At 39.7% G+C, this 27,448-nt stretch overlaps 1 protein-coding gene across 1 annotated transcript in view; it reads right to left on the reverse strand.

The window, feature by feature from the left end:
- The window catches only part of RELN (reelin), a 532,619-nt gene that overhangs the window by 9,439 nt on the left and 495,732 nt on the right, over positions 1-27,448 (reverse strand). The window contains exons 49-63 of the mRNA XM_081244879.1: positions 26,087-26,280; positions 22,153-22,409; positions 19,583-19,737; positions 18,309-18,523; positions 15,420-15,597; positions 14,550-14,725; positions 14,297-14,403; positions 12,962-13,204; positions 12,183-12,358; positions 8,461-8,534; positions 7,480-7,641; positions 6,582-6,739; positions 4,318-4,537; positions 2,342-2,539; positions 1,574-1,672 (exon numbers count right to left, since the gene is read on the reverse strand). Coding sequence (XP_081101005.1) covers positions 1,574-1,672; positions 2,342-2,539; positions 4,318-4,537; positions 6,582-6,739; positions 7,480-7,641; positions 8,461-8,534; positions 12,183-12,358; positions 12,962-13,204; positions 14,297-14,403; positions 14,550-14,725; positions 15,420-15,597; positions 18,309-18,523; positions 19,583-19,737; positions 22,153-22,409; positions 26,087-26,280 — 2,612 coding nt within the window. The remainder of the gene's footprint in view (positions 1-1,573; positions 1,673-2,341; positions 2,540-4,317; positions 4,538-6,581; positions 6,740-7,479; positions 7,642-8,460; positions 8,535-12,182; positions 12,359-12,961; positions 13,205-14,296; positions 14,404-14,549; positions 14,726-15,419; positions 15,598-18,308; positions 18,524-19,582; positions 19,738-22,152; positions 22,410-26,086; positions 26,281-27,448) is intronic.

Here is a 27,448-nt window from a genome sequence, read left to right on the forward strand (position 1 = left end):
CCTTCTACTGAGGACTGTCAAGCTTTGAACTTTCCATAAACGTTGGTAATGTTTTGTCAGGCACAGGAAGCCCCATTAAGGTAAACTGTCTTGGCAAGAGACTTGAAAGATAAAAACTGGTTATTGACTCTAAATTTGATTCTCAACCAGTTTATTAGAATGAACTGAGGTGCTTTTACAAAAGACCGATGCTCAGGTCTCACTGAAGATCAATTTAAATCAAGTAATCCGTAGGTATGGGCATGGACATTGGGACACTCATTGATGCTTCCAAAAGCTCCTAAGTGATTCTGATGTTCAATCAGACTGAGAAGCGCTGCTCTGAAAGGAAAGTAGCCAGAGCATAATGGCTAGAGGGTTGGCTTTTGGTCTGTCTGGATATCTCTCTCTCTGAACTTACCATACATCATTCGTTTTAGAGCCCAGGTTAGTCTATTCTCCTGGAATAATGCAGTCTGAGGAAATCAAAATCTAAGTAAAACATCAGCCTCATAATATAGATTCAAGTGAGTCTGGACTGTTACTTTAAACTTCAACTCTATCTTATGGAGGCAGAGCCCAGCAAGTTGTCCAAAGCAGCAGAGCGCACAGTGGGAGCTTGTGTAGGAACCGGGTTGCTCTTGGATTTGGGGATTGATATGGATGCCATGCAAGCAGGTGCCTCAGTGAAAACTAAGACGAGGGCTAACTCAAGACTGAAAAATTCAGCTCATGGCTATGATTGAAAGAAAACAAATCTGGTAGGTTTCCTACCAATTAATCACTTAAATTTGCTTTCAAAATGACTGAAATCAGCCAAGGGACTGATTTCGTTTCCGATTTGGTAAACAGAATGAACATGTGAACCTATCTACCGAGAAGATTCGCCTCTCCTTGCCAACCACTTGGAGCCATCAGTCCGAACCCGTCGAGACATAAGCATTCCAGTTCTACAGGAACTAGATTGTTAGAGAAAAAGCAAGTCATCTCACTGTGGAACAGTCAACCCAGTTAGGTGAGAGCGCTGACAACTTTATTCTATGGGAGAAACCATGGGGGAACACTCTTGACTTCTTAGGCGCTGGGATTGGTCACGAGGAATCTGAAACCATAAATTCTTTCTTCTAGTTTTGACCATGTCATTAAATGAAAGAATGCCCCAGGCATCTGTTGCTAGGACAGGTGTTTGTAATTGGGCACATGTCCTAGTGATACTCTGTACACAGACCAGTACAGATCCTTTTTCTTTTCAGGATGTCATTCCATTTTATAAGGCAACTCAGATCTGGTAGTAGGCATTGTTTCCCATTTACCTGGAGACTTCTGTTCGATCCAATTTAATTAATATTGTCAAACCCTTAAATAAACCTTTGCTTATTGAAGTTTTCTAAGGTGTCTTAAATTATATTTGGGGCTTTGTTATTTCACTGTTGACTAGAGCTGTAGTTTGCAATTGTGGAAGAGTATAAGCCAAAGTGGTCCCATGGGGGTTTCTCATCAGGGACAGTTCTTACTGAATTAAGGGGCATGCCATATCAAAGGAATTTCAAACCTTTCTGAAATGGACATGAGATGCTATGTATCAGATACTCACAGGACGACCTCCACATGGTCCAAAGCCCATTGATCATGACCTGTTCCATTGTGGCGTGGCTGCCACCAGCGCAATAAAACTCCTTTCATCCGTGCCTCCCTGGGTCACAGATAGAAGGACAAAGAGATTAAACACTAGAACACAGAGAACTTTCTGGTAGGTGACTTCCAGACTTCAACTACAATAGTCTAATCTTAATCAACATAACTTTGGGTATGGAATTTAGATTTGCTCAGGTCATAGTATTCTCCTAAGCAGCATCAAGTTTTATTGGCTACTCAAGGATTTGCAATCCTTCTACATCTCTCTCCCTTCTTCCCCTTGCTCCACTAGTACCTGGAAGAGTCACATCTTTAGTCAACAAATGTGACGTGCCTTCTATGTGATGGACACTGTACTAGACGCTGGGGTACCATGCCAGGCAAAACTGACTAAGCTGCCTATCCTCAGCAAATTTTTAAACCAGTGTACCCAGCAGAAGATGAAAAATGTTGTTTCCTAAACGACTAGAAACACTGGTTACTGGGAGGGAAATATGCACAATGCACCCTTGTATTTAATTGTTTTTCTCTCTTCCCTCTTGACCTTATCCTGGCTTCCAGTTGTGCCTGTTGTCCTAATAGAAAACGGTAACACAACTCGGGAGATCTGGATTAGTCTTGGTTCTGCCACCACCTACTTTTGCGGCGTTGGTTCAGTAACTTCACCAAACACTGTTAATTGTTAGGATCATGTGTGACACCATGCTTTTGCTCTCTGACCGCTTACAGGGGAACGTTGTAGGACACCCTCTGAGCCTGCGTGAAGTCCTTCGGCTGGTGCTGCGCGATGACGTGCCAGGTGATCCCGTTGTTGACACTGTACTGCAGCAGCACGGCCTTGTCCACGGCGTGGGGGCCACTCAGGTCGCTGTTGCAGCTGTCTGTCTGCGATGTACTCCCAATTTGCAAAACAAACATGATTTTGCTGAACAAACACAGGGGAAACCACATGTAAACAAACGTCAGGAAGTATTCAAGGAGTTATACGTTCTATTTTTTATCTTTCTCATTCCTAAAGTCCATAATTTTCATGTTCATAATATAGTAAAAGTAGAAGCATCCAGTCTTATGACTAAGTCACATAAATAACAAAATTTATTGAACTTATCTTTTACATCATACATATGAAAAATAAGCCCAGAAGGCTGGTGTTCTACACAGTGAAAATTTTGACTTTCAAAGATCTTTTTTCTTCTTATGATGTTAGAAATCTTGTTAGAGCATTTCTCCTGAAACACCTTCTGTTCTCTGCAAAGTGATATGGGCCAAATAGGCAGCTGAGGACAGAAAATAAAACCACAGTATTTATGCTACATGCTTTTTACAAATAGCTTCAAGCTGAACAGAATCTGGACAAGGATAAATCATCATGTGTATTTTAGGAAAGGATGTCTGGAGATCAGAGCAGAGGGAAAACTGAGTTAGACACACAGGCTCTGGACAATATCTGCTATCGTGTTTGACGTGTCCTCTTGTTTTTCACAGGCATCCTTGCCCTCAGAAGATAGTTTTTAAACATAGGAAATCTATCCTCATAAGATTCCTAGTGATTAACAGGTGGTCAAATAAAGAGCCTGACTTAAACTGGTAAATGCATTAATTAATTTAAAGCAAAGTTACTTGCATGACATGGTGTGCAATCATTAACTAAGTGGCTAGTTGTAGCTATATATGGGGTCAAGGAAGACATCAGGTTGATCTAGATTATGTACATCTTTTTGGTAGGAAAAAAATTGGGGATGGGTGGACACAGCAATTTCTGGCGTCTATGGTTAGTTATATGGTTACTCTACAGGAATTAATTTTTTAATATTTTTATTATTTATCATACTGAAGGCCCCCCAACCCACCTTTCTGCCTCTGAAAATACATTACTAATATTAAGCTTCAAGTAAACATCTACATTCCCACTAACCCAACATTTAATTCTCAAAAATACTCATGCACTTTTCAGCATTCAGTGAGTAGTCTAGTATCTTGCAACCTTTATAAAGCCTTGGAATCTCTTCTTGAGTTACACAGACAATAAGCTGTCTTTGCTCTGGCTAAGGTGGTAGAGCTGGGAAGGGCAGGTGGGGAAGGAACCCTCTCGGGTCTCCTTTTCTCTGTCCTCTCTATTCTGCATTGCCGTGCAGCTCATAAAGCACGTGAACTTGTAAAGTTCCCATCCAGCCAGCCATCGGTCCTCCACTTCCTTTTATAGCTACATATGCTAAATACAGGAATATGTATGTGTGCATTACTACGCATCTTCTTCACATTCACATTTATATTTACATGCTTGCATATGGTCCATATTAAATTATCTATATAGATTATTCATAACCAATTATTTATTTTTGTCAACTTTATTGAGATACAATTGGCCTCTAACATTGTGCAAGTTCACGGTGTTCAACATGTTGATGTGATACACTTATCCATTTCTTATATTGGGCCATTTCTCCAGGCTTATGCCTATGTTACCAACACTCAGCCAGTGTGTGTGAAGAGATACAAGGTAATTCTACACTAAATTTAAGCAAAGCATAATTCTGAGTTGTGAAAACATATAATGCTTTTTCATACCAAATTCAGATGATATTTAGGTTTCCACTGCTTAGTGCCACCTGTGCCATAAAGTTCATGATCATTGCTAACAGCAGACAATGAGGCGCTTCTGACTGATTCTACGTCTGGACTACAACCTGGGAGTTGTATTACCTTGCTCGAGTGAGATCCAGAGGTTTGGTGGCAGCTTGCCTTATTTGACAGCCGTTAAAATAGAGTGAGTCTCCATGGGCATAGGGTGCCAGCTGCCCACAGCCACTTCCTATCACTCCACCTTGAATAGTCTCCCAGTTTGCCTCAGTGACTCTTGCGGACTCAAAATTATCTTTAATATAACTGGGAAGATCATGACTGAAAACAGAGCAATCATCTCCTAGAGGGAAAGGAATAGTTGCAAAAATCAGCTGGAACAAGCAGAATCATCCAAGATTAAGAACGAGCATTCAATTTCAGATTTAATCCAATCAACTTCAGATTTATTGTAAGAATGACAAAATACCAAGCAGATATAGACTCCCAGAAATGCATGTTTCTCTTTTATTTCAGTTGACTTGTGTTGCTGAAAAATACCATTATCTTTGAGTCAATGTTTACTAAAATATGTAGGTGCTAATGTGCTTATTTCTTGTGTAAGCCCATTGTTAAAAAACTACAGCATCTGGTTGGGCCTGTATGTTTACCAATGACGTGTCTCCAGAGGGTGATCTCACCCTGGCATTAGAGACAACCTAATTTCTTGTCCCCTAGCGTGATTTTGTAGCAGAAAATAAGTCATGTTCTTGTTCTCCTTCTAGTTCTTATATTTGATGATGCTTGAGAGCAGAGTCTATATTTTATTCATTGTTGGATCCCAGCACCTAGCACAACATTGAGCACATATAAATGTTGGATCCCAGCACCTAGCACAATACTGAGCACATATAAAATATTCCATCATCAAGCTGGGATAAATACATGAATAAAAAACTGGAAGTGTCTCTGAGAGACCACAGAGCTAAAATATGGGCATTTAAGGAAGGTGCTACTTTAGCTTATGTGTATGTCTTCGCATTTCTCCTTCACTGGAACAGAACAACTCTTCTCAATGTCTACAATAGTTCAAAATCAAAAGGTCATAGCTCTGTTGGATCAGGGAAGAGGGCAAATTCCAGACACCTAGGACTCCTTGTGAGACAGCTGATTTGCTCATTTGCCTAAAGTTCAAATTCTCCAGCTAATATACAAACAGACCCAGTTGGTCTCAGTGGTAATGAGATCAGGGGAAAAAGAGGGCAGCTAAGTAATTTCTAACCTCAGAGATGTGCAGCAGTCTGCATTTACCATACTCATTTCACTTGGAGGCAAGGAAGTAGCATCCACCAAGAAATCTAGATGGATTCTACTCAGTGCAAATCTATGGGCTCTTCCACTGTACCCTTGGGGAAGCTGTATAGTTTGGTTCTCTTTGGGTAACTCTCTCAGCTCTGAGAGACAGCAAGGCTGACTGGAAAGGACAACTTGAGTTCTGGTCTTCTTACTGACATGTCCTTGCTATGTGACCTTAGGCAAGTCACTTAACCTCCCTGAGCCTCAGTTTCTTTACCTGTAAAGTGGGAATAATGATATTAACCATAGCTAATTTATGGGGAATACCATAAATACTAAATGACTCTGCTGAATGTATTGGTGGATACTGTGTAAATGGTAAGGGATAAGGCAGTGTAAGGATTCACTCAAAAAAGATTTACTGTGCATTGCTATTAGGCTCCGAGGGTATAAGGGTAATTAGATAGAGTGAACTTTGTAACATAGAGGCTGAAACCTATGAGAAACATTGCATCAAAAGAAAGTAGGGCTGCAGGCCTTCAAACAGGCCGACAGAGCAATCTCCTGGGATGTTAGGAGTTGACTGAATACTCTGCCCCAAATACACAGTTAGCCTCTAGAAATTCAAGCAGTAGAAGTATATTTTTTTGAGTCATGAAGGTTTTTTCGTATGTGACAGAGTGACCTGGGAAACAGAACATCTTGAATTGTCGGCTCCATCTTGGGAGGACAGTGGCTGCTCCCTGGACCGGGAAAGGTCCAGTATCTAGGGACAGGCAGCCAGGCCAGGCAGGAGAGAGGTCCAGAGTGGAAATCAAGTGTGAAAGGTAGGGGTTGGAGCAGGGAGTTACACGGAAGTTGGAGAATGTGAGGTACTATAGAATAGCCTGGGAGGATAAAATCTGTGTTTTTAAAAATTCAACGAACAGAGCATAAAATGACCCTTGGTAATTCATTCCAAAGGTAAATAACTGTGATCAAAGAGTGTATCAGCTATCTCACATCCCTCAGGCCAGAGTTTCTATCCCTTTCCTAGCAGCCTTTGCACACACGTTGAGATGAGGGGAGCTCCATGGCCTCCTGTGTCAAGATCGACAAAATGGGATTCTGACCTTGGAAACTTTCATCGCAGATGCAGATGGCGCCGGTGGTGCAGTATCCGTGCCCACTGCAGAGCTTGGGACAAGCCTCTCCGATGTACACGTGGTCAATTGCCCAGCTTTGCTTCTCCGTTTCTTCGCCCTTCTGGATCCAGCGAAACTGTGTTGCACTGAAAGTCCCACAGAGAGCAGAAGGGATTCAGGAGGCTGTTATTTTCCATGGCTATGTCCAGCATCCAGCCTCTGGGAATGGGGGCTATTTCTAAGGAAAGGGCTTCCCAAACTTCTCCCCGAAGCATCCAAAGGGTGGAGGTGAGTAAATGTGTACCCCTCCCATTCTAGGAGTCTATACCCCAAAAGCCCTGAAATTTTTATGTGAATTTCCTATTCTGTTCCATAATAGACCTGTCTGTTTTTCCTGTAGTGGTGTATCATGTTCAAATCTTTGAGGAAAATAAATGCTGCTCTAGGAAGACTGTGCTCCATTATATTTATCCTGCAGCTTTGCGTAACCCAACCAGCCTGGCCTAACCCAGAGGGCACTGATTCTGGGAGAAACAGCACAACCTTTGGGGGCACAGAACACTGGGGCAGATACGGTGCCAAGTCCAAGTCTCTGGGCATTTGTGACTCTGGGCCTGTGATTGAGTTTGGTGTGTGCTGTGGTATTTAATCAAAAGAAAATTTGACGTGTGTGAATCATTTACAAACAAGATCCTATTTCTTCTTGGGACATGCAATTGCCATTTAGGGGCATGGGTTGGTGAGAGGAGGGGGAGATGAGGGGAAAGGGTACTAGGGCTGCAACTAAAAGTCTAGCCTCATTGTATCAGGTGCTCTTGCCTCATTGTATGTGCTCTGCAGAGACTGGCAGATGATTCCACAAAGTTTACCTTAGTGTGCAACCTACCTGGAGGAGACATGGTCAGGCAGCTGGATGGTGATTCTCTTCCAGCTGGAGCTGTTGACAGCGTTGTAGATGGTGGCTTCATGGAACTGGAAGGGGGAGCAGCCAATGCTGTTTGAAGAGGAAGGAAGGCACTGGGTCTGAACGAGCTGCCAGGAATCGGACCTGCAGAGACCAAAAAGGCTGCATTAGAAGCTCTTCAGAGAAGTACATGACCTGTCTAATGTCAAGGGAATGCTTTAGGGTTGGGTTAAATTAAGACATTTTTATATAACTTTCCTATTTCCTATATATATTTATAATTACAGATAATAACAAGAAAAATTGAAAACTATCTCGTATGAGATAGATCCTAACTCTTTACAGGCACATTAATATATTCACAGATGACAGAATAAAATGATGGCAGGATCAGTGGCATTCTAGTGACTTCCTCCCACTGATATTGTTACAAGAACTACACCTGGAGTCGACTGACAAAGGTCTCTATCTACCCAAACTTTCTCACTATAATTCATTTTTCAAAGTGGTGGTGAGAGGCAGGCCTGCCAGCACCAACAAGGCAACCTTCCTCTGTCAGACTGATGCTCAGTACTGCTATTATGCTTTAGGAGGTGTGACTCTAGCTAAAGCATGTTCAGACCTTTCATTGTTCTATATTTTTATTAGGGTTGGTTGAGAACACGCAACGTGAATAAAAGAGGGTTCTACTTTGAGGACAAACGTAGTGTCTTCCTTAACTTACAATGTAAAGTTTGTTGGCTGCAGCGTAATATAACATTGATTTTTCTTAGTTTGAAGGAAAAATTTGAAAATAAGATACGTGTGTGAATTTTATACAAATGAAATTTTTACATGTATACACAGGAACTGCCACTTTTAATACATAAGAATGCTCCCCTGTAAGCAGCTGCCTTAAAAGTAGACAAACATTTGAATTGTATATTCACGTTTGGAGGAAATGTAAAACAGTAGTTCACAAACCTTGCGTCCTTAGTGTACTCCAACATTACGGAATGAAGGTCACCACAAGAAGTAGCTTCACAGCCCACCACAATCTAAAACAAGCAAACGATTGATATATGTCAGGCTAGATTAAATAATACCTCTCATTAATTAGAAATCCCATCTCTGTTCATTATGACTCTGAAAAGTAATCAAGAAGTATTCAGAGAAGCTTTTACAGAGCAGCCTGCCAGGACACCAAGAATACATTCTTTTGAGCTTTGTTAAAGTCATGCCATTTTGCAAGGAGATGAGAATTAAGGTTAAAAAAATACTATTTCTATTTACTTAATTAGTATAACATATTAATCATAAATTTGGGGAAGATAAATTGGTCAAAAGGAAAGCAGTATTTGGAGAATTAAAGGAAAGAAACAAAGTATCATTGGTTCAAAACATGTTCATTGATAGCCTATCTTCATTGATGCTACCATTAAATTTTTATTTGTAATTAAAAATAGCAATTTTTAACTACTTAATATTTATTCCTAGTCTTTTTCCATTTCCATGTGAATAAAAGCATTCCATATTATGTGCAATTAAATGCTTGAATCATCAATAATGCATAAATGCTAGAAAAATTTGGTGATTCAAATTTAAGTTCTAATCATCTACTCAATCAATAAGTCCTATGTCAGTGCTGATACTAGGGAAGGTTAATGCTAAAAACTTTAGACTATACGCTTATTCATAAAACAACCCTGGTTTCAGAGGTAGAATAGAAAGTATATTCCAATAGTGGAAATGGAAACCAGAACACATACAAATAAAATGCTGTGGTGCTTCACAGGAAGGAGAGATTGAATCTTATTAAGTGGGTTAGAAAATAGTGCATCAGAAGTGGGAGATCTAAATTATTCCAGCTACAAAAAGAAAAGATAATTACGTGACGTGTACAGGTGCTAATTATCACTATTGTGGCAATCATATTACAATATATAAATGTATCAAATCAACATGTTGTATACCCTAAATTTACACAATGCTATATGTCAAATATATTTCAATTAAAAAAAAGAAAAGAATTCATCAGGTAGAGCGTATGTGAACTGTCCCTGAAGAATGGGAAGAGTCTGAGAGGTAGAGCCAGGAGAAAGACATTTGGGTGGGAAAGCACTGTGGCAAGTCTGGAGTGCAGCGTATGGTGTGTTTTGGTCTAGGTGTAGAGTATGTGGAATATTGGTGGAGGAGGTTGGAAAGATTGGTTGAGTTTGACAGACCATGAGTTGTAGTCAGAGGTGTTTGATCTTAATTTGGTAGGCAGTGGGGAGTCGTGAAGGGTTAATGAGCAGTGGAATGATGGGCTCAAAGCTGTGCTTTGTACGGATCAATCTGACTGTGCTGTTGAAGACGGGTGGGAGTGGAGAGAGATTAGAAAGGAAAGGACTACTCAGTGGCCTACTCATTTAATTAGGGCCAGAATAAAGGTGGTAATAGTGCAAATAGAGGAGATGGGATGGGTGCCAGGAACACTGGGAGTTAGAATTAAAAGGATGTAGTAACTGATTAGATGTGAAAAGTGCAAAGTCAAAGACTAAATTACAATTTAGAGCCAGTGAATAGGTGACAGGCAGTGCCATCAAGAGAAATAGGAAAATCAGAAAGAGAAGTTGGCATGGGGCAGGAAGATATGAAGTTCACTGTTAGACAGCTGAGTTGAAGTGCCAGTAAGACAGAGGTGTAGAAATGTACACAGGCTATTAAAAGTACTGAATTGACTGCTGATGAGCCAGTCAAGGTTGGATATGCAGATCTGGGAGTTGCTCTTAAAGATGGGATATTTGAAGCCAGAGGATGAATGAAGCTTCCAAAGGTGAGAATGTCTGTGAAGAGAGAAGAAAGCCAGGGAGAAGCACTAAGAAATGCTGATATTTACCAGGTTGAGGGAAGAAGAGGAACCAAAAAGGAGACAGACGTGGACATCAAGAAGGTAAGAGGAGAAGCAGCAGAGAACCCAGAGGCCAATAGCAAAGAGAATTTCACGAGCTGGAGAAGACAAGGACAAGAGTGCCAAATAGTACAAAGAAAAGGAAAAACGAGGAATGGGTGAAAGCTGTTGGATATGGTGTTTAGAAAGTCTATGGTGACTTTATGTTTTTATTTTTTAAACTTTTTCTTTTATATATGGGTGTAGCCGATTGACAATGTTGTGACAGTTTCAGGCACACAGCAAAGCGACTCAGCCACACATATACAGGTAACCATTCTATGGTGACTGTAAAAATGCAGATTTAGTGACACTTTAATCATTAAATTTCTGGGGACAAGCTTTTGGTTTTTTTTAAGAAACAAATTGACTTGGCTAGAGAAGAAAATTTCAGTCTCTTCAGTTCTGGGTTGATAGAGGCAGCAAAAGAGGAGGTCCCAACCAACTTAATCAAAAAATGCTCTGATGTGAGCCTGGTAGAGGGAAAGCCTTAAAGGACGTGGCTTGGAATTAGGGGTGGTATAACACTGGACATGACCTTGAGCATCCTTCATGTCACTAAATTAAAGACAGTACTGAGGGAGTGGTAGCATTTGGGGGGCTTGCCTCACGCTCCAGTCTCTGAAGGAGAGTTTAATACAGAGCTGAGGAAACCAGAAAATTTGTTTTTTTTTTTTTTTTGCAACATATCTCTAGGAATTTTTCATCTTGCAAAACTGAAACCCTATACATAGTAAGTCCTCATTTTCCCCTTCTCCCAGCTGTGAATACATTTTTATTATATTGATAAGGATTCTTACTATTGTGATCGTAGCACATCTTTTTTTTTTTTTTTTTTTTTTTTTTGTGGTACGCAGGCCTCTCACTGCCGTGGCCTCTCCTGTTACGGAGCACAGGCTCCGGATGTGCAGGTTCAGCGGCCATGGCTCATGGGCCCAGCCGCTCCACGGCATGTAGGATCTTCCCAGACCGGGGCATGAACCCGCGTTCCCTGCAACGGCAGGTGGACTCCCAACCACTGCGCCACCAGGGAAGCCCTGTAGCACATCTTTTTAAATAAGGGTATTAGAACTGATTTGTCTCTTTAAAATGATCTAGTAATAAACTGCATTTCTGTAATGCCCCTTTTTAGTGTGTTCTGCAGTGAGAAAGACATTAACTGATATTACTTTATCTTTCTAATTGTCTATTAATTACCTCCTATGCCTTCCCTTCCATTCTTCTATATGAATAAAATATGCAATTATAAGAAGTGAGAGTCCTTTTCAAATCTTTGAGGATTTGGTAAGTTCCAACTGGGCTAATGTACAGGTTCGTTTTTGGAAGTCAGAGACAAAAGGAAAATGGAAAGACATAATAAAAAAGGATAGCTAAAGAAGCAAAGTGGCTTGATGTATGAAATAGGCATAAAGAGAAAGTGGTAGAGAAATGGAGGAGAGAGACAGACAGAAAGGGACAGAGACAAAGAAACTAATAAGCAGATGTGCCTATTTGAGCTTTTTATTTCCAAGTTTGGAAAAATGAACTCAGGATTACAAATCTGAGATACAATACAGTTACATTTCTTGCTATGTCCCAGTATACTTAGATTTTAACCTGTGTTCAAATAATCCTACAAGATAAAGGTCTTTGTGAAAGATAACTTCTTTTATTGATAAAGTCTCTTTTAATGAATGAAATCAATCATTTCCTTGGAGTTGTTCAAGTAAGTATTCTCTCTATACCCCCTCCCCCAAATGTAATGCCAGACTCTGGAAGAGCCGCTTCCCCTTACTTTAAACTGCATCATGTATCCTGGCTGTATAATGAGTTCTCTGGAGGAGAGTGCATTGTGAGTCTTGTCCTTCTTTTTATTTGGCCAGTAGAGGTGGAAGGATGGATTGCCACAGAATCCTGCTGTCCTCACTGCATTAGGGTAAAAACTCCAGTTTTCTTCATGGGAAGTGCCTTCTGTTAAGGTAAATTGGAAGCAATATGGCATGTTATTCTCTTGAATTAATTGGTTTAGTGTTGAACTACTTGAATGTCTATGCTCTAGCTCTTTGCTTACTCTTTAAGATTGACTTTTATTTTATTTAATTGGTATAATATATAAATCTAAGATGAGAAATCACATCTAGAAAAGATTATTAAATGCTAGAACAATGATTACTCAACTTTTAATTGCTAGACTGGTAACTTTCACCACTGCAGAATTTTTCCTGGTATACTTTCAAACCAATACAATGTGTATCTTTGCACAGAAATTCCTAAAGAAATGGAAATTATTTTGGGCTACTGAAATTTCAAATTATACTTAGAGCGAGACATTTTGTCTTTAATGAGATTTATTAAAGTCTTAATTGACATTTCAACATAAATTCTTAGTTGACATTTCAACAAGCAGCCAACCTTGAAGATGTATAAACTATTGGGCAAAATAATAGCTAACATTCGTTGATCAGTAAATATGTGCTAGGAACTCATCTAAAGGCTTTTCATATAGTAACTCATGTGAAGACATAAGCAGACAAAAGACTCACAGGAAAGATTTTTCAATGTCTTGTTTCTTACCATCATCAAAAGTGTCGACCAGTTGACTGGGATTGATTTCTGCTCCGCCAATCAAAATGTTGTCTAGTGCCCACTGAGCACGCTCTACCCCAGAGACCACAAGTCCATTGCTGATCACAAAAGGCTGCCACCAGCGAAGTCGAGTTGTGTTGGTGAGGGCATCCTCGGGAAGAAGGATGTAGTCGTGTCTGACAGAAATGTATTTTTGATAATCCATCTCATGGAGCAAAGTCCAAGTAATTCCTATAAAGGAAATACACCAAAAAAGTAACATATCTGGACAAAACAGCACAAACCACCAGTATACTGCAGTTACCATAAATTTCCCAAAGAAATCTTCAGCCAGATAATGAGAACTGATTTCACTGACTTTAATGTAAGTGTTCCCCACTTACACATATTGTTTCAAAATGAGGCTGATGATATAAGGGGAAGGAGGGTATTTAGAAATACTTGGCCACAAATAGAAACACTTAAGTAAAAATTATATACTTTCTGCTTCTAAAATTTTGTTCTCGATTCCTATATGCATTATTTCTCATAAATAATGAGGAACACCCATGTTTTGCATGTTTCTGGACAAGAACTCCTAGTATTTTTAAATATAGCTATTATAATTCTATGCAATTTGTGATTTGTTGCACAAATATGAAGCTTCTGTCATCAACTGATAAAGAGAGCAGGTGGAATGTTTACATTACTTAAGAAAACACTTTGAATATCCTAAAATACTTTAGGGTCATCTATCTATCTGCCAGTTATTAAGAATGATACCTATCTGCTAAAGCTGATTTTCTAAAGACCTCATGGTACTACTGGCCTGGTTTCAGCTACTTCAAAATAATGAAACAGAATCTTCTTAAAAGTGGGACAGGCTCACGAATTGACTATCTTTTTTCACAACTAATGACGTTTTCTTGTAGCTCTTCTATAGCATTTATTACATGCTTGTTCACACAAAAGCTTTTTAAAACACTTTAAAATGTTTTTAAAATTATCTTTTACTTGGAAGACCAAGCAAAAATTTATTTCTTAATTGTATCATTTATAATCAAGCTTCAGCTAAGCATGGTGATTATTTTCTTTATTCATAAAGTTTGGAGTTTATTTTTTTTAATGTGATTTCTCTCTTGTCCTTTTTGGGGTAGATTTTGTATAACACAGAAGTCACACGTATATAGAACGTGTAATGCAACTAAGGTCTGTAGCTTTCTCTTTGTGGCTTTCACTATTTGCACTGCCAGGTCAGCAAAGTTTTGCAGGGACTTTGCTGAGGGGCACTGGATGGAATGTGGCAATCTGCTCCAGGGCGTGGCTTTCACCCCCAAAACGTGCCTCCATCGGTAGAGTAGTCCAACAGCACGCCTTCCTTCCGGCAGATGGGCCGATGGCAGGAGGTCATGTTATTCTCACTACCGATGCGCCCCCAGTATTGCAGGAATCTGAACGCAAGCACATATTATCCGTCAGAACAGTTAATTAGAACAAATCGTCTACTCAAGTCCTGGATAACAGCTTCTTCCACACGCATTCTGGTTCGGGGGCCAATATGCTAAGTTGTGACAAAAATAACAAAAAATTGACTTACTTTGCCCCTCTGAGATCTAAATCTTGGGTAATAGCTTGTCTCACTGTGGATCCCCCAAAATAGAGTGCAGTGTCCTCTGCAAGAATCCCACACTCAGTACAAGTACTTCCACCTTCCAAGGACATCCATAAATCAGGCTTGATTTCTTCACTGTCAAAGCGTTCCTTCAGGAAAGTCTGGAAAAGATTAAGTGGCATGTGTTTAAAAATAACAATTTTAAAGAATAATTACAGAATAGTTAAGACAATACAGAATTACATCTTGGACTTGAAAAAAATTAGAGCTGATTTCAAATGCTTTTCCAAAAGATACTAAAAGAAACCCAGCAGGATACATCCACAGTATTCTTTTCCATCATATATTGAAACTCATTTAAACTGCTTAAATAGTGTTTAATAATTGGAATTTAAAATCTAGAATCTTAAAATAAGACAATTGTAAAGTTGAGTATAGTAATACTCCCACTGGTAAAATGTTACTTAAGCATGTACTCTCAAAATATACTTATTTATTTATATATTATATAAAAATACTTTTGTACTTTATTTTGATTCTATGAAACATGAACAAAAATTGAAAATTTAAAGGAGTAAGATAAAATAAAACAGATGGTTTAGCACTTTTCCCCCCAATATTCCCTGATTGATTGTCTTGTTCTCCCTGGGAGTACGTGCCCTCCACCTCGGAGATTGATTTAGGAATCCAGAACCCTTAAACCTAATGCATATTTTTAAAGTTTCCATACAAAGGATTTATTTACTGGGGGCCCCAAAGAATGTGGTTATAAATTATTAGTCTCACTCTTAAGTTGGTTCTTGATGCACGGTCCGCAATGCGAGTACATGCTTCCTTCAGGGGCTTTAACATTACCTTCAGAGTGTGAGTCAAGTAGCAGTTTGGCCCAGAGTATCCCGGATCACAGATGCACTGTTCCTTTAAGCAGTCCCCATGGCCTCTGCAGTTGTCCAAGCATTCAGGGCCCAGGTAGAAATTGTCAATTGCCCACTGCGTATCCGAGTGCTTCTGATAGAACCTAAACCTTACTGGACTATTGGCAACACAAGAGCAAAGGAGTGAAGAACAAAAGTTAACTTTACTCAGGTCCAGTTTCCTGCGCGTCTATTCAGTAGTCAAGAGAAAAAACATTTAAATCATGCTGACAAGATGAAATGGGTTAATAAAAGATGTCTTCAGAGTACCACTATCTTTCTAGAAATGGAAGTTTAAAGCCAGTTCAATTTACATTTTCAAATACGTGAGTAAACTTGTAAAAACCCCACCAAAACCACAGTGGAATCTCTATTTCAAGCAAAAGGAACATTTAAAAATGCAAATCCGTAACTATCATAAATCAGGGAGCTTATGAACTGGAGTCCAGTGGCTGCGACACAATTTCTATTCATTAATCGTATTCCTGAAATTGTACAGAAGGTGAATCAATCCTTTGACAGAGCCTTGTCAGCATACACACGGCCCTCAGGTGGCTGGGAAACAGCAACTTCTGAATTCCCCAAAGATAAAGAATATTCTCAGAGTAACTGTGCTAATTAGAAAACAATTTTGAAAGGGTTATATATTAAAGGAAAATTTCCCTGAGATTTCAATTTCATCATTGCTCTTCTCTGTCTTCTGGGGAACATACAAGCCTCATAATTAACCTGATATTAAAAGATGCCACCCTATTTTGGTGGAAAGAGTTCACAGTGCATGAGGGAACATTCTGGGACGATGTGAATGTTCTGTATCTTGTTTCATGTGGTGGTTACACGGGTTATACAATGGGAAGAACTCACGGTGAGGAACAATTAAAATGTGTTCATTTTACTGAATGTAAATTATACCTCATTATAAAAAACAGAGTAAAGATAGGAGGGGGAAATGAGGTTGTGGTGGCTCCCCAGCATCCATTTCAGCCCAGATGAGTCACATGAGATAATCACTGTAATATAATGCCCCTCACTATTGACGGAGTCATGAACGGGCATTTTTTTTTTTTTTTTTTTTGGCGATATGCGGGCCTCTCACTGCTGCGGCCTCTCCCGTTGCGGAGCACAGGCTCCAGATGCGCAGGCTCAGCGGCCATGGCTCATGGGCCCAGCCACTAAGCGGCATGTGGGATCCTCCCGGACCAGGGCACGAACCGTGTCCCCTGCATCGGCAGGCAGACTCTCAACCTCTGAGCCACCAGGGAAGCCCCGAGGAACGGGCATTCTTGAACTAATTTGTACCAATGGGATGCAAGGAGGCACTTGCTCCAGCTCTGTTAGAAAGAAAAGCGACTCTCTCTCTCTCCCATTGGACACAGGTAAGGATGCACTGTGCTCCAGCTTTCTGGAAGTCATCTATGTTCACGAGGGGAACCAGCCTGAAGACTGAGTGTGACATCCATGTGTGGACAGTGGAGCGAAGAGTAAGAGTAAGAGAGTAAGAAATAACAATGTCCTTGAAGACACTGTTGAGCTTGTCAATCAACCAATCCTAGAGTCCACTTATCTTTGGGTTTTTTTCATTATAGATATGATACATTTCATCTTCAATTGAGCCACATTTAATTTTAATTTGAATGGAGTTTTCTGTTACCTGCAGCTGAAAGTATCCTGATTGTTTTCTAGCACGTTAATTGACTAAGCCCTTTAGATATGTAGCAGAAAACTGAGTGGTCATGTAATAAATGATCTCTAAGGGACTTTTTTTTTTTTTTTTTTTTTGCCATGTGTAAGCACCTTATTCAAAGGCTCTATAGGTTCTGGTCCTATATCCTAACTCTGTTTCACAAGAAGGTTCTTCATTTAGCCAGAAACTGTGATTCATATGGTAGAAGTATACCTGTCATCTTCTTTAATGTATCTTTTCCCCTAATTTTATAGTTAAAGGGAAATTTTTTTTTTTTTTTTTTTTGCAGTACCCGGGCCTCTCACTGCTGTGGCCTCTCCCGTTGCGGAGCACAGGCTCCGGACGCACAGCCTCAGCAGCCATGGCTCACGGGCCCAGCCGCTCCGCGGCATGTGGGATCTTCCCGGACCGGGGCACGAACCCGTGTCCCCTGCATCGGCAGGCGGACTCCCAACTACTGCGCCACCAGGGAAGCCCGAAGGGAAATTTTAAAAAATATATATATTTATTTATTTATTTGGCTGCATGGGGTCTTAGTTGCAGCATGTGGCATCTTTGGAAATTTTTTGTAATTGCCTAAATTAACTTATCCACATACTTTTCAGAAAACAGGTTAATCATCTTGACTCACTACTGCTCCAGGCTAATTACTTTTCACTGCAGGTGCAGAACATAATGCTTTGATAAGAAAAAAATGAAACCTACCTACAAACTACATTTGTACAAATAGCATGAAGAGTTAGGATTTGTACAAATAGCATGATGAGTTAGGTTTTGTTCTTGGCTCTAACATGGATGGACAAGGCAGTAATGTGCAAAGTGTATGATGTACAGTGGACCACAATTTACAAGGTCCATAAGGTAGCATACATGTTTTCAACTGGCTCCAAGGCCATCACCATTTTCAGACACTGAGGTATGGAAAATGGAAGGGCCTGTCAAGGCCTATCTTGACAAGTCTGAGGATTACAATTTGAGGTCTCCTTAAATTAACTCATCATGGAGGTCACCAGTTAGAGAACCTTTAGAGTTAGGGAGGAAGAGAGCATTTTATCCACAATTACACAATACTTTCAGGCTGACCACAGTGTCCCTAAACCTATTTCTAGTGCTTAGAACTAGGCTTTATTTTAATTTTCTACTTACTTTCCAACTAAACTTTCAGGAAGTAGGTAGGTGATCCTTTTCCATCCTTTAGTTGGAAAGAATACAGATGGTTGAGAAACACTTCCAGAGCATTTTGGGTCTGCAGGTAAGCACTGAGGGACCAGATAATTCCAGCTCACACCAAAGTCAGTAGAGTACTGCACGTGAATTTGATTCTGGGTGACTTTTTCAGATACTTTACATCCAACAGAGATCTAACAAATGGAAATGCAAGGTTATTAAGATATTAAAACCATATTACAGTTTCTGCTCTAAAGACTTGGTAGCCAGAAAGTTGCTGATCACTTGACAGACAACCACACCTGTCCTGTATTTTCAGGTTCATTATTTGCTCTGCTGATAGACGGCGGAGTTGACATGGTTGCCCAAGGTGACAAATTATAGAAAGTGTCACATATATTGTGCAGGGAGTTTGGCGAGAGGCTGAAATCTGTGCTTCTGCCATGGCTGGCTGATTGCCTTGGTAGGCCTGGGCCTACTCTTACAAATTGTTGTTTGTTGTGCTAATGGTCTGGCACTTCTGTTTGGCAGAATGCTCGACCAAGAAGGATTACTAACAGCTTTACCAAGTTTACTGTTTTGTTATACAATTTATGACTCTCAATAAATCACTTTCAACTACAAGTAAGATGCAATGAAGTAATTACAGAAGGTACTTTCAACCCTAACCCTTTGTTGATGGAGATAGTCATAATGCAACATTTGTTGCTAATACAGTGGGATTGAGGTAGACAGAATAAATTGATTGAAATAAAATCTTGGCCAAAATTGATGTTGGCATTAATGCTAATCATGCCTTTGTTTTCTATAATTTTCTTTCTCCAGAAACACTGAAATGCTTTTGTAAAGAAAGTAGGTATAAAAAAAGAAGTAGGTATAACTGCAATAGCTTTAATCTTCTCTTAAAGGAAAAAAATTGCCTAAATCATATAATGATTTAAACTCAGGGAATTGAAATCAGTATCCTACATTTTATTTATCAATATTTTGCTCTATCAGTATTTAATCCCAGACAGAAACACATTTACTCTTATGTAAGTTTCATCTTGAAATAGTTCAAAAATAAAATACTTTAAATCATTAAGTTATATATAGTTGGGATGTATTGATATATTATCTTAATATTAAATTTCATTTTGCAAAGTATGTATTAAGTCAATAAAATACTGTATGATCGTTGTCTCCACAATTTTTTTCATTTTTATATTGCTGGTGTATGGCTATTTATGTAATTGAGGTCATCACATTTTCACCTTGAATTGCATGATCCAGCCTTCAGTGGGGGTCAGGTCATGGGTCACTGCATACACTTCTCTTCCATCGTGACTACCACAAATCATGACACCATCAGGGGAGTCACAGAATCTTTCTACTGTACAATCATCATGGAATAGCCAGTGCTCATTTACTTAAAAAAAGAAAAACAAAAATTTTATGACAGATTTATGACAAAAATACTTTGAAACAAATTTTCACTTTAGGCAAGATCTAGAATTATTTTAAGTAGAAATCTCTCTTATTACATACCATCCATAGACAAAACACTAATGTAAGCACATAGTTTTAGGAACATGGATACTGAGAGATTGAGATATATCAAGTATCCAATACTAGCTAAGTCTACATTTAGAAAGAAAGAGTGTATTGTTTGTGTTACAGATGAAAAGCAAAGGAAAATATATACCCATTTCTTTTTTCTGACAGGTGTTTAACTTTTTAGGCAGAATCTAAAGAAGGAGGAAGATTTTTAGTAACATGATAGCCAAGTGAGTTAGTTATTTCTACTCAAATTTTGGTAGTACCTTCTGGGCAATTAAAAAAATTGTAATAGTAAAACTCATAGAACCAGAGAGTAGAATAGTGGAAGGGGAAAATGGGGACTTGTCACTCAAAGGGCACAAAGTTTTAGTAATGCAAGGCTGAATAAGCTCAGGAGATCTACTGTACAACATGGGGCCTACAGTTAACAATTCTGCATTTCATACTTAAAAATTTGCTAAGAGAGATCTTAATGTTAAGTGCTCTTACCATAACAGAAAAATCAATATTAAAAAAGAGGGGGGCAGGAGGAAACTTTTGGAGGTGATTGATAAATTATGGCCTTTATTGTGGTGACGGTTTCATGGGTGAACACTTATCTCCAAACTCATCAAATTGTATACATTAAATATCTAAAGCTTTTTGTACATCAATTACACCTCAATAAAGTGATTTTTTAAAAAAAGCTTCTAGGAGTCTAAGGAAAATTTAAGCAGCAAGGTTATGATCTGATCAGTGCCGAATAATCCTATTGTCCCTCTCTCTCAAACACACACACACACACACACACACACACACACGTGCATGTGTGCACACATTTGTGTCTGTCACAATTTCCTTTCCCTTTTGGAAGAGGTTTTTTTTTTTTTAATACATTTATTTATTTTTGGCTGTGTTGGGTCTTCACTGCTGGGCGTGGGCTTTCTCTAGTTGCGGCAAGTGGGGGCTACTCTCCGTTCCGGTGCCCGGGCCTCTCATTGCAGTGGCTTCCCCTGCTGCGAAGCACAGGCTCTAGGCACGCGGGCTGCAGCAGTTGTGGCACGCGGGCTCAGCAGCCGTGGCGCACAGGCTTAGTTGCTCCGCGGCATGCGAGATCCTACCGGACCAGGGCACGAACCCTTGTCCCCTGCATGGGCAGGCGGATTCCCAACCACTGTGCCACCAAGGAAGCCTGGAAGAGGTGTTTTAACATAATGATTTTATCCCAGAAAGGTCAGATGTTAAACATATCTGGAAATTTCATCTAATTCCCGATACACTTTGATTTCATAGGTCCAACGTTTCTCTGGCAGTTTCCTGGTTAGCTCCAGCATTCACAGTGAAGATGAATGGGTGCAACTGGAGGCTTGGGTTACTGTGCAAATCACAGAGTTGGCTGGCCTCAGAAGAGTCAGAGAAGAGACCAAACAATTTAATTGACACTGAGCCTTCACTAGTGTTGTGTCTTTTTGATTTTGTCTGAGCATAACATATGTCTGTAGAACAAGCAGTTTATCTCCAGGACTCAAATGGCTACCACAATGCCATTATCTGTTGTTTTCATTCCATGGGATTTGGAGCTACATTTAGTCCTACAGCACAGATACAGGACTCAAGAATCAAAAAGCACAGAAATTTGAATTCCAATAAGAATACCCTGAGTTTATTCTGGGGTACATATTTTATTTTATGCTAGAACTCTGCAATCCTGATGAAAAAGGGCTTACATTAATCAGCTAACACCAACCTCTTCCACAATATCATAAACTACGTATATAAGTAGATATTACACTTTCTAGGAGCACTGTCTTTGCAAGACAAGCAGGAGCTTAATTGTACAACACGAATTAGTCTAAAGTAAAAATCACTATTTTAGGAACTGGAAAAATACATATTTGCTTTTATTCATACAGAAGTTGTACTAAAATTATTCTCTGATCATAAACTCACTTATGTAAACCACTACATAGGGAAAAATAAATAAGTACTTTAGCAAAGTTCTGAATCAGATCTATGTAAGTATGTATCTAGAAATGTATGTATCTATGTATCTAGAAATGAAAAATTTTAAAAAGAAAATTACCCTGTTAATAAAATTATTGAATGCTATTTATTAAAACAAACTTGCTGGCTTGACCGAAAGAAAAGATTTAGTTACAATGTAAACCAGGAAGGTTGAGAGAAGCAAAAGGGTGACACCCTTTTCACTGTTTCTGTACCACTTGAAAATCTGTAAAAGGTTCCACATTCCACTTTTTGGAAAAGACCCAAATGGATTTTCATTTAGCATCAGTGAAAAATTTACCTGAAGTTTTGTCTTCCATAAACATGTCGAAAGCAATTCTTCCCACAGGGCCAGCGTCCGAGGGTGAACGCTCGTGCTGGGGCACTGGGGCGCTGCTGAAGGTGTCCAGCATGACGGTCCTCTGGTCCGCAGACCCTGAGATGAGGACGTTGTCAATGGCCCAGTCGTTCTGGTCCAGGCCGTCGTGTCTCGGCTGCCACCAGCGGAAACGAGTAGCAATCTCTTTAGCGTCAGAGGGGAGAAGGATATTCACGAATCTGAAGAAAATGATGGTTGGGGTGGGGGGGAAAGTCTTGTCAAATATCTCATGCGAGGAAGGGATGTGCAACCAGAGATAAGATATTACATGTCACAGGGAGGATGAGGAGAGGACGTTAGCTAAAATCGTTTTTAAACACCACGATAAACTGTCTTAATTTTACGAAGTCTCACAAATCACTAAATTGGGGAAACAGAATGTGAACAAATTCAAGCATCCTGCAACTACCCCCTTGCTCTAACTGTCCCTGGGCAGGACTAAGAGGGACCCTACAGTTTTCTGCTTGCCTAGAGACCCTCCAGATCGGTATGCATAGGGTATATGCACTTTGGTAGACATAAACCAATACTGACTTTTTTTCTGCCACTCAGGGGTTGGTTTCATCTGTTTCCTTCTCCTGCCACCTTGATTTTATTCCACTCCCATGTGTACCAGAAACTTGCTTGGAATTTGGACACTTAATTGTGGCAGGACATTTGGGTTCTCAGCCTGAGAGTACCAGGATATATGTAATTACTTCATCAGTTGCCTGGTTTGACATCCACTTTATGCTTTATTGAAAACATTATACTTAGAAATGCTGAGTGAGAACCATGGGCTAACAAGCGGAGCAGGCTGTCCCTGACTCAATCACCAAAGACAGACATGGAAACACATGGCTCCACCCTCCAACATGAATCTTTACCAGCTACAAATAAGGTCGGAAATACCCCTTAATCACAATGATGCATTAAAACCCCAGGAAGATATCAAACCCCTTCGAAATGATATTCACAACTCATAAAGTCTGTTGGGGAATATAATTTCCTGAGGTTTACTCTCCTATAAAGTCTCATCTTTTTATCCATGCTAATCTACCTCCCTTTACATTCCAGGGCTGCCTCTGCGTGTTAGCACTGTAGTTCATCCTGGGAAGACCCCTTAAGCTGAGGGCTTCAATATGACCCCTGGGTTTTCGTCTTTCACATGGAAGAGGTTTTGTTATTTTAGTTTTGCCTACATACTATCTCCTAGTTGATTTTATGTTCCCTTCTCCTTCTCTCTTTGATGTCTTCCTTGAAGTATAATGACCAGAAGAGCAGGAAGTATTCCAGATGAGGGGCAACCAAAATCCATTCAAGGCTAGGATGTTATTAGTTGGATTTCCAGTACTTGGATTTTAAATACTTTTTTAAAAATATTTATTTATTTATTTTATTTATTTGGCTGCTCTGGGTCTTAGTCACGGCATGCAGGATCTTTAGTTGCGGCATGTGGACTCTTAGTTGTGGCATGTGGGATCTAGTTCCCTGACCAGGGATTGAACCTGGGCCCCCTGCATTGGGAGTGCAGAGTCTTAGCCACTGGACCACCAGCGAAGTCCCTTAAATACTTTTTTTGATTATGTCCATCATTTTGTGCACCCTTTGGGCCATGATAACTCAGTGGATCTTGGTCTTAGGGAAGGGAAGTGTAGATTGTGAATCCCAGACCCTCAGCTGTGTAGTAACTGGCAGTTTGGAGACCATGAGTCTTTAGGTAAATAATCTTTTCCACAGTTCATTTCCCCATACATCTCAGTTTTGAAGCTCACCTGTGCCCCTCCCTTCCCTCTTTTTTTGTATGCTCACCTTGTAAGATCTTTCTATAATTTTTTTCCTTTGAATTGGCATGTGTAATTAACATTTTAAAAAGTATTAAATAACATCAGAAATCTATCCGTTCCTGGAGGGACACACAATCACACTTCTTTATCCAGAGCAACAATCTTTTATCTTCATTTCTCTTTCCTGATAAATCCTTGACCACATTTTAAAAACCTCTGGAGTGGAAATTTATCCAAGGCTGCCGGAAAGTGTAAATAAATTATGACCACTGTTCCTACCTTGGTGAATTTGTTTCTCCTTCAGAGAACTAAAGTGGATTAGACAGTTATGCTTTTACCCTACAGAAACATAACTTCCTTCTCCCTGTATATAATGCTGTTAAAGTGTTCAGGAACTCATATGTGAGAGTCATTATAACTTTCTCCATAAACAGTTTACTTGCCTTGCCTACTATCTCCTACTAATAGGTGAGCACATTTTTTTGCACTATGACACTGTGTACCACTTAGTTTCTATCTGGAATCCTTTACTGGTGTCCAACTTTAATGCAAGTGCAGTATTTAAAACTTTTGCTTATGGCAGAACTTTTGCTTATGTCCAGACTGCCTTGCATCTGGGTGTGTCTCTGTGACTAAGTTCTGGCTATTAGAATGTGAAAGGAAGTGTGGACAACTGTTAGGAAGTGTCCTTAAAGAGAGCCAGCACACTGCTCTTGCCCCATCCTCCTGCCTGCAGGCTGGAATGGGGGTCCTCTCAGACCAAAGCGTTGAGTGTGGCGGAAGTACCAGTTAGAAGGAACCTGGGTCTCTGGTCCTGGTGGAGCCGCTGTAGCAGCTCTGGGTTACTTCCTTCTGGATCTAACTTACATAAGAGAGGGAAAAAAACACCTTTTACGTTATTTTAGGTTTTCTGTAATTCACAGCTGAACATATCCTTGACCGATCCGTTGAATTTAAATGATCATTTACAAGGCTCTTGATTGTTTTTATTTTACGTAATTTTTAGCTTGTACCTGGTTTGCCATGCACTGAGATTATCTACGTTTCTCCTTTTATTTCTTCTGTTTCTTGACTGGGCTGCGGTCAGCCCTCCCCTCCCCGCTGCTCTGCTCGCCTCCAACCTTCTCTCCTTCTCTCTTTCTCTCCTATACCACCTTCCTCTTCCCCATGCTCCTCCTCCTACTTTAATAAATATACTCTTTTCCTTTGTAACAACCTTGGGACTTTTCTAATCAGCCGCAATTGTTTTTTGCCCTTCAAGAGTATATTCTTTTTTTTTTTTTTTTTTTTTTTATTTTTAAATTTATTTATTTATTTTTGGCTGTGTTGGGTCTTCGTTTCTGTGCGAGGGCTTTCTCCAGTTGTGGCAAGCGGGGGCCACTCTTCATCGCGGTGTGCAGGCCTCTCACTGTCGCGGCCTCTCTTGTTGTGGAGCACAGGCTCCAGACACGCAGGCTCAGTAGTTGTGGCTCATGGGCCCAGTTGCTCCGCGGCATGTGGGATCCTCCCAGACCAGGGCTCGAACCCGTGTCCCCTGCATTGGCAGGCAGACTCTCAACCACCGCGCCACCAGGGAAGCCCCCAAGAGTATATTCTTAAAAATGACCCATACATTGTGTTTCTTCAGGGTTTTTCAATAAGGAATTTAAAAATAGACTCTAGGCTTCTTAAGGATATTTACATTTTGTGTTTATTTTCTAGCCCCCAATTCTCTAAAATGGAGTGAACACTATATAAACAAACGAATAAATTACTTTTCTGTTTCCACTTTCCCAAAATGCTGTTGAAATTAATTATCATATATTCATTAATTTATATGAGTTTTTACAGTGGGTCTATTCATTATTGGCATTGTGATTATATATTTTATTTTATTTGCGGATTCACAAACTAGTTTTTTTTTTAAATAAAAACCCCAAACCAGCTGTTTATGTAGCTCAGAAACCTCGTCTTCGTGTTGGTCTCAGAGGCATCCTCTACTGGTGAGTGTGGTCCAGGTCCCCTGTGGTCCCTGTGATGGATTGCTGGCAGGTCTTACTAAGCATCTTTGCTCAACAAACTAGTTATAAGAGATAAAATAGAATACAAACCCAGGTTTACTGTACTGGTCATAGAAGATTTCCATTAGCAGGTTCCAGGTAACGCCTCCATTGACAGAATACTCCAAGAGGACACCTTGGTTACGGTTGTTTGGTGCGATCAGGCATCCATACATGAAGTAAAATTGGATAAACTCAGAATTAGTGAGGTTTAGATCCACTGTGACCAAAAGCCGACTGCAACCCTAAGGAAAAGAAGCAGAATGCAACAACACGGTGATAAGGAATCATCATTACAGGTTCTAGGTATTCTCTGGCTTCCATCCTTTCTTTTGCAATACAAGTCACACAGTATTGCAATAATGATTTTCTTATCTCTCCTATTATACTAACTCCTACTATGGCCTTTAGCACACAGTAGGTACACAGTAAACATATGCTGAACTTTGAAATTTCAGTATTAGAATTTACTTACAAAGGGCAATGTAGTCTAAAGAGATTCTCTTCTATTTTCTTCTAAGCAATAGGAGGGCTGAAATTAAGTAACTATTCTATATTTTTATTAAATTATTTCTAGCTATTTATAGGTATCCTTTAGATTTTTAAAAAGGTATCAGCTATTAACAAAATAGTACACTGAGATGACTATTTTAATATGAAATTTAAAAATGATGTCCAAAAATGTAATACAACTTAATTATAATTAGCAATATTAGTTGTAAGCTTTTTAAACTTTTATAGTTGATTTTAATGTTTTCTATATTAATTCATTAACAGAGTCATTTCTTAGTTGAAACTATGAAGAAAACTAGGCCTCTTAGAGTTCCATCTAAGCTAGGAGGAGTACTGTGAACACTGCATTCTTTTTTTTTTTTTTAACATCTTTATTGGAGTATAAATGCTTTACAATGGTGTGTTAGTTTCTACTTTATAACAAAGTGAATCAGTTATACATATACATATGTTCCCATATCTCTTCCCTCTTGCGTCTCCCTCCCTCCCACCCTCCCTAACCCACCCCTCTAGGTGGTCACTAAGCACCGAGCTGATCTCCCTGTGCTATGCGGCTGCTTCCCACTAGCTATCTATTTTACTTTTGGTAGTGTATATATGTCCATGCCACTCTCTCACTCCGTCCCAGCTTACCCTTCCCCCTCCCCGTATCCTCAAGTCCATTCTCTAGTAGGTCTGTGTCTTTATTCCCATCTTGCCCCTAGGTTCTTCATGAACTTTTTTTTTTTTCCTTAGATTCCATATATATGTGTGAGCATACGGTATTTGTTTTTCTCTTTCTGACTTACTTCACTCTGTATGACAGACTCTAGGTCTATCCACCTCATTACAAATAACTCAATTTCGTTTCTTTTTATGGCTGAGTAATATTCCATTGTATATATGTGCCACATCTTCTTT

This window comes from Mesoplodon bidens (genome assembly GCF_964165515.1).
Source record: "Mesoplodon bidens genome assembly, chromosome: 9".
In the NCBI taxonomy this organism is placed as follows: Eukaryota; Metazoa; Chordata; class Mammalia; order Artiodactyla; family Ziphiidae; genus Mesoplodon; species Mesoplodon bidens.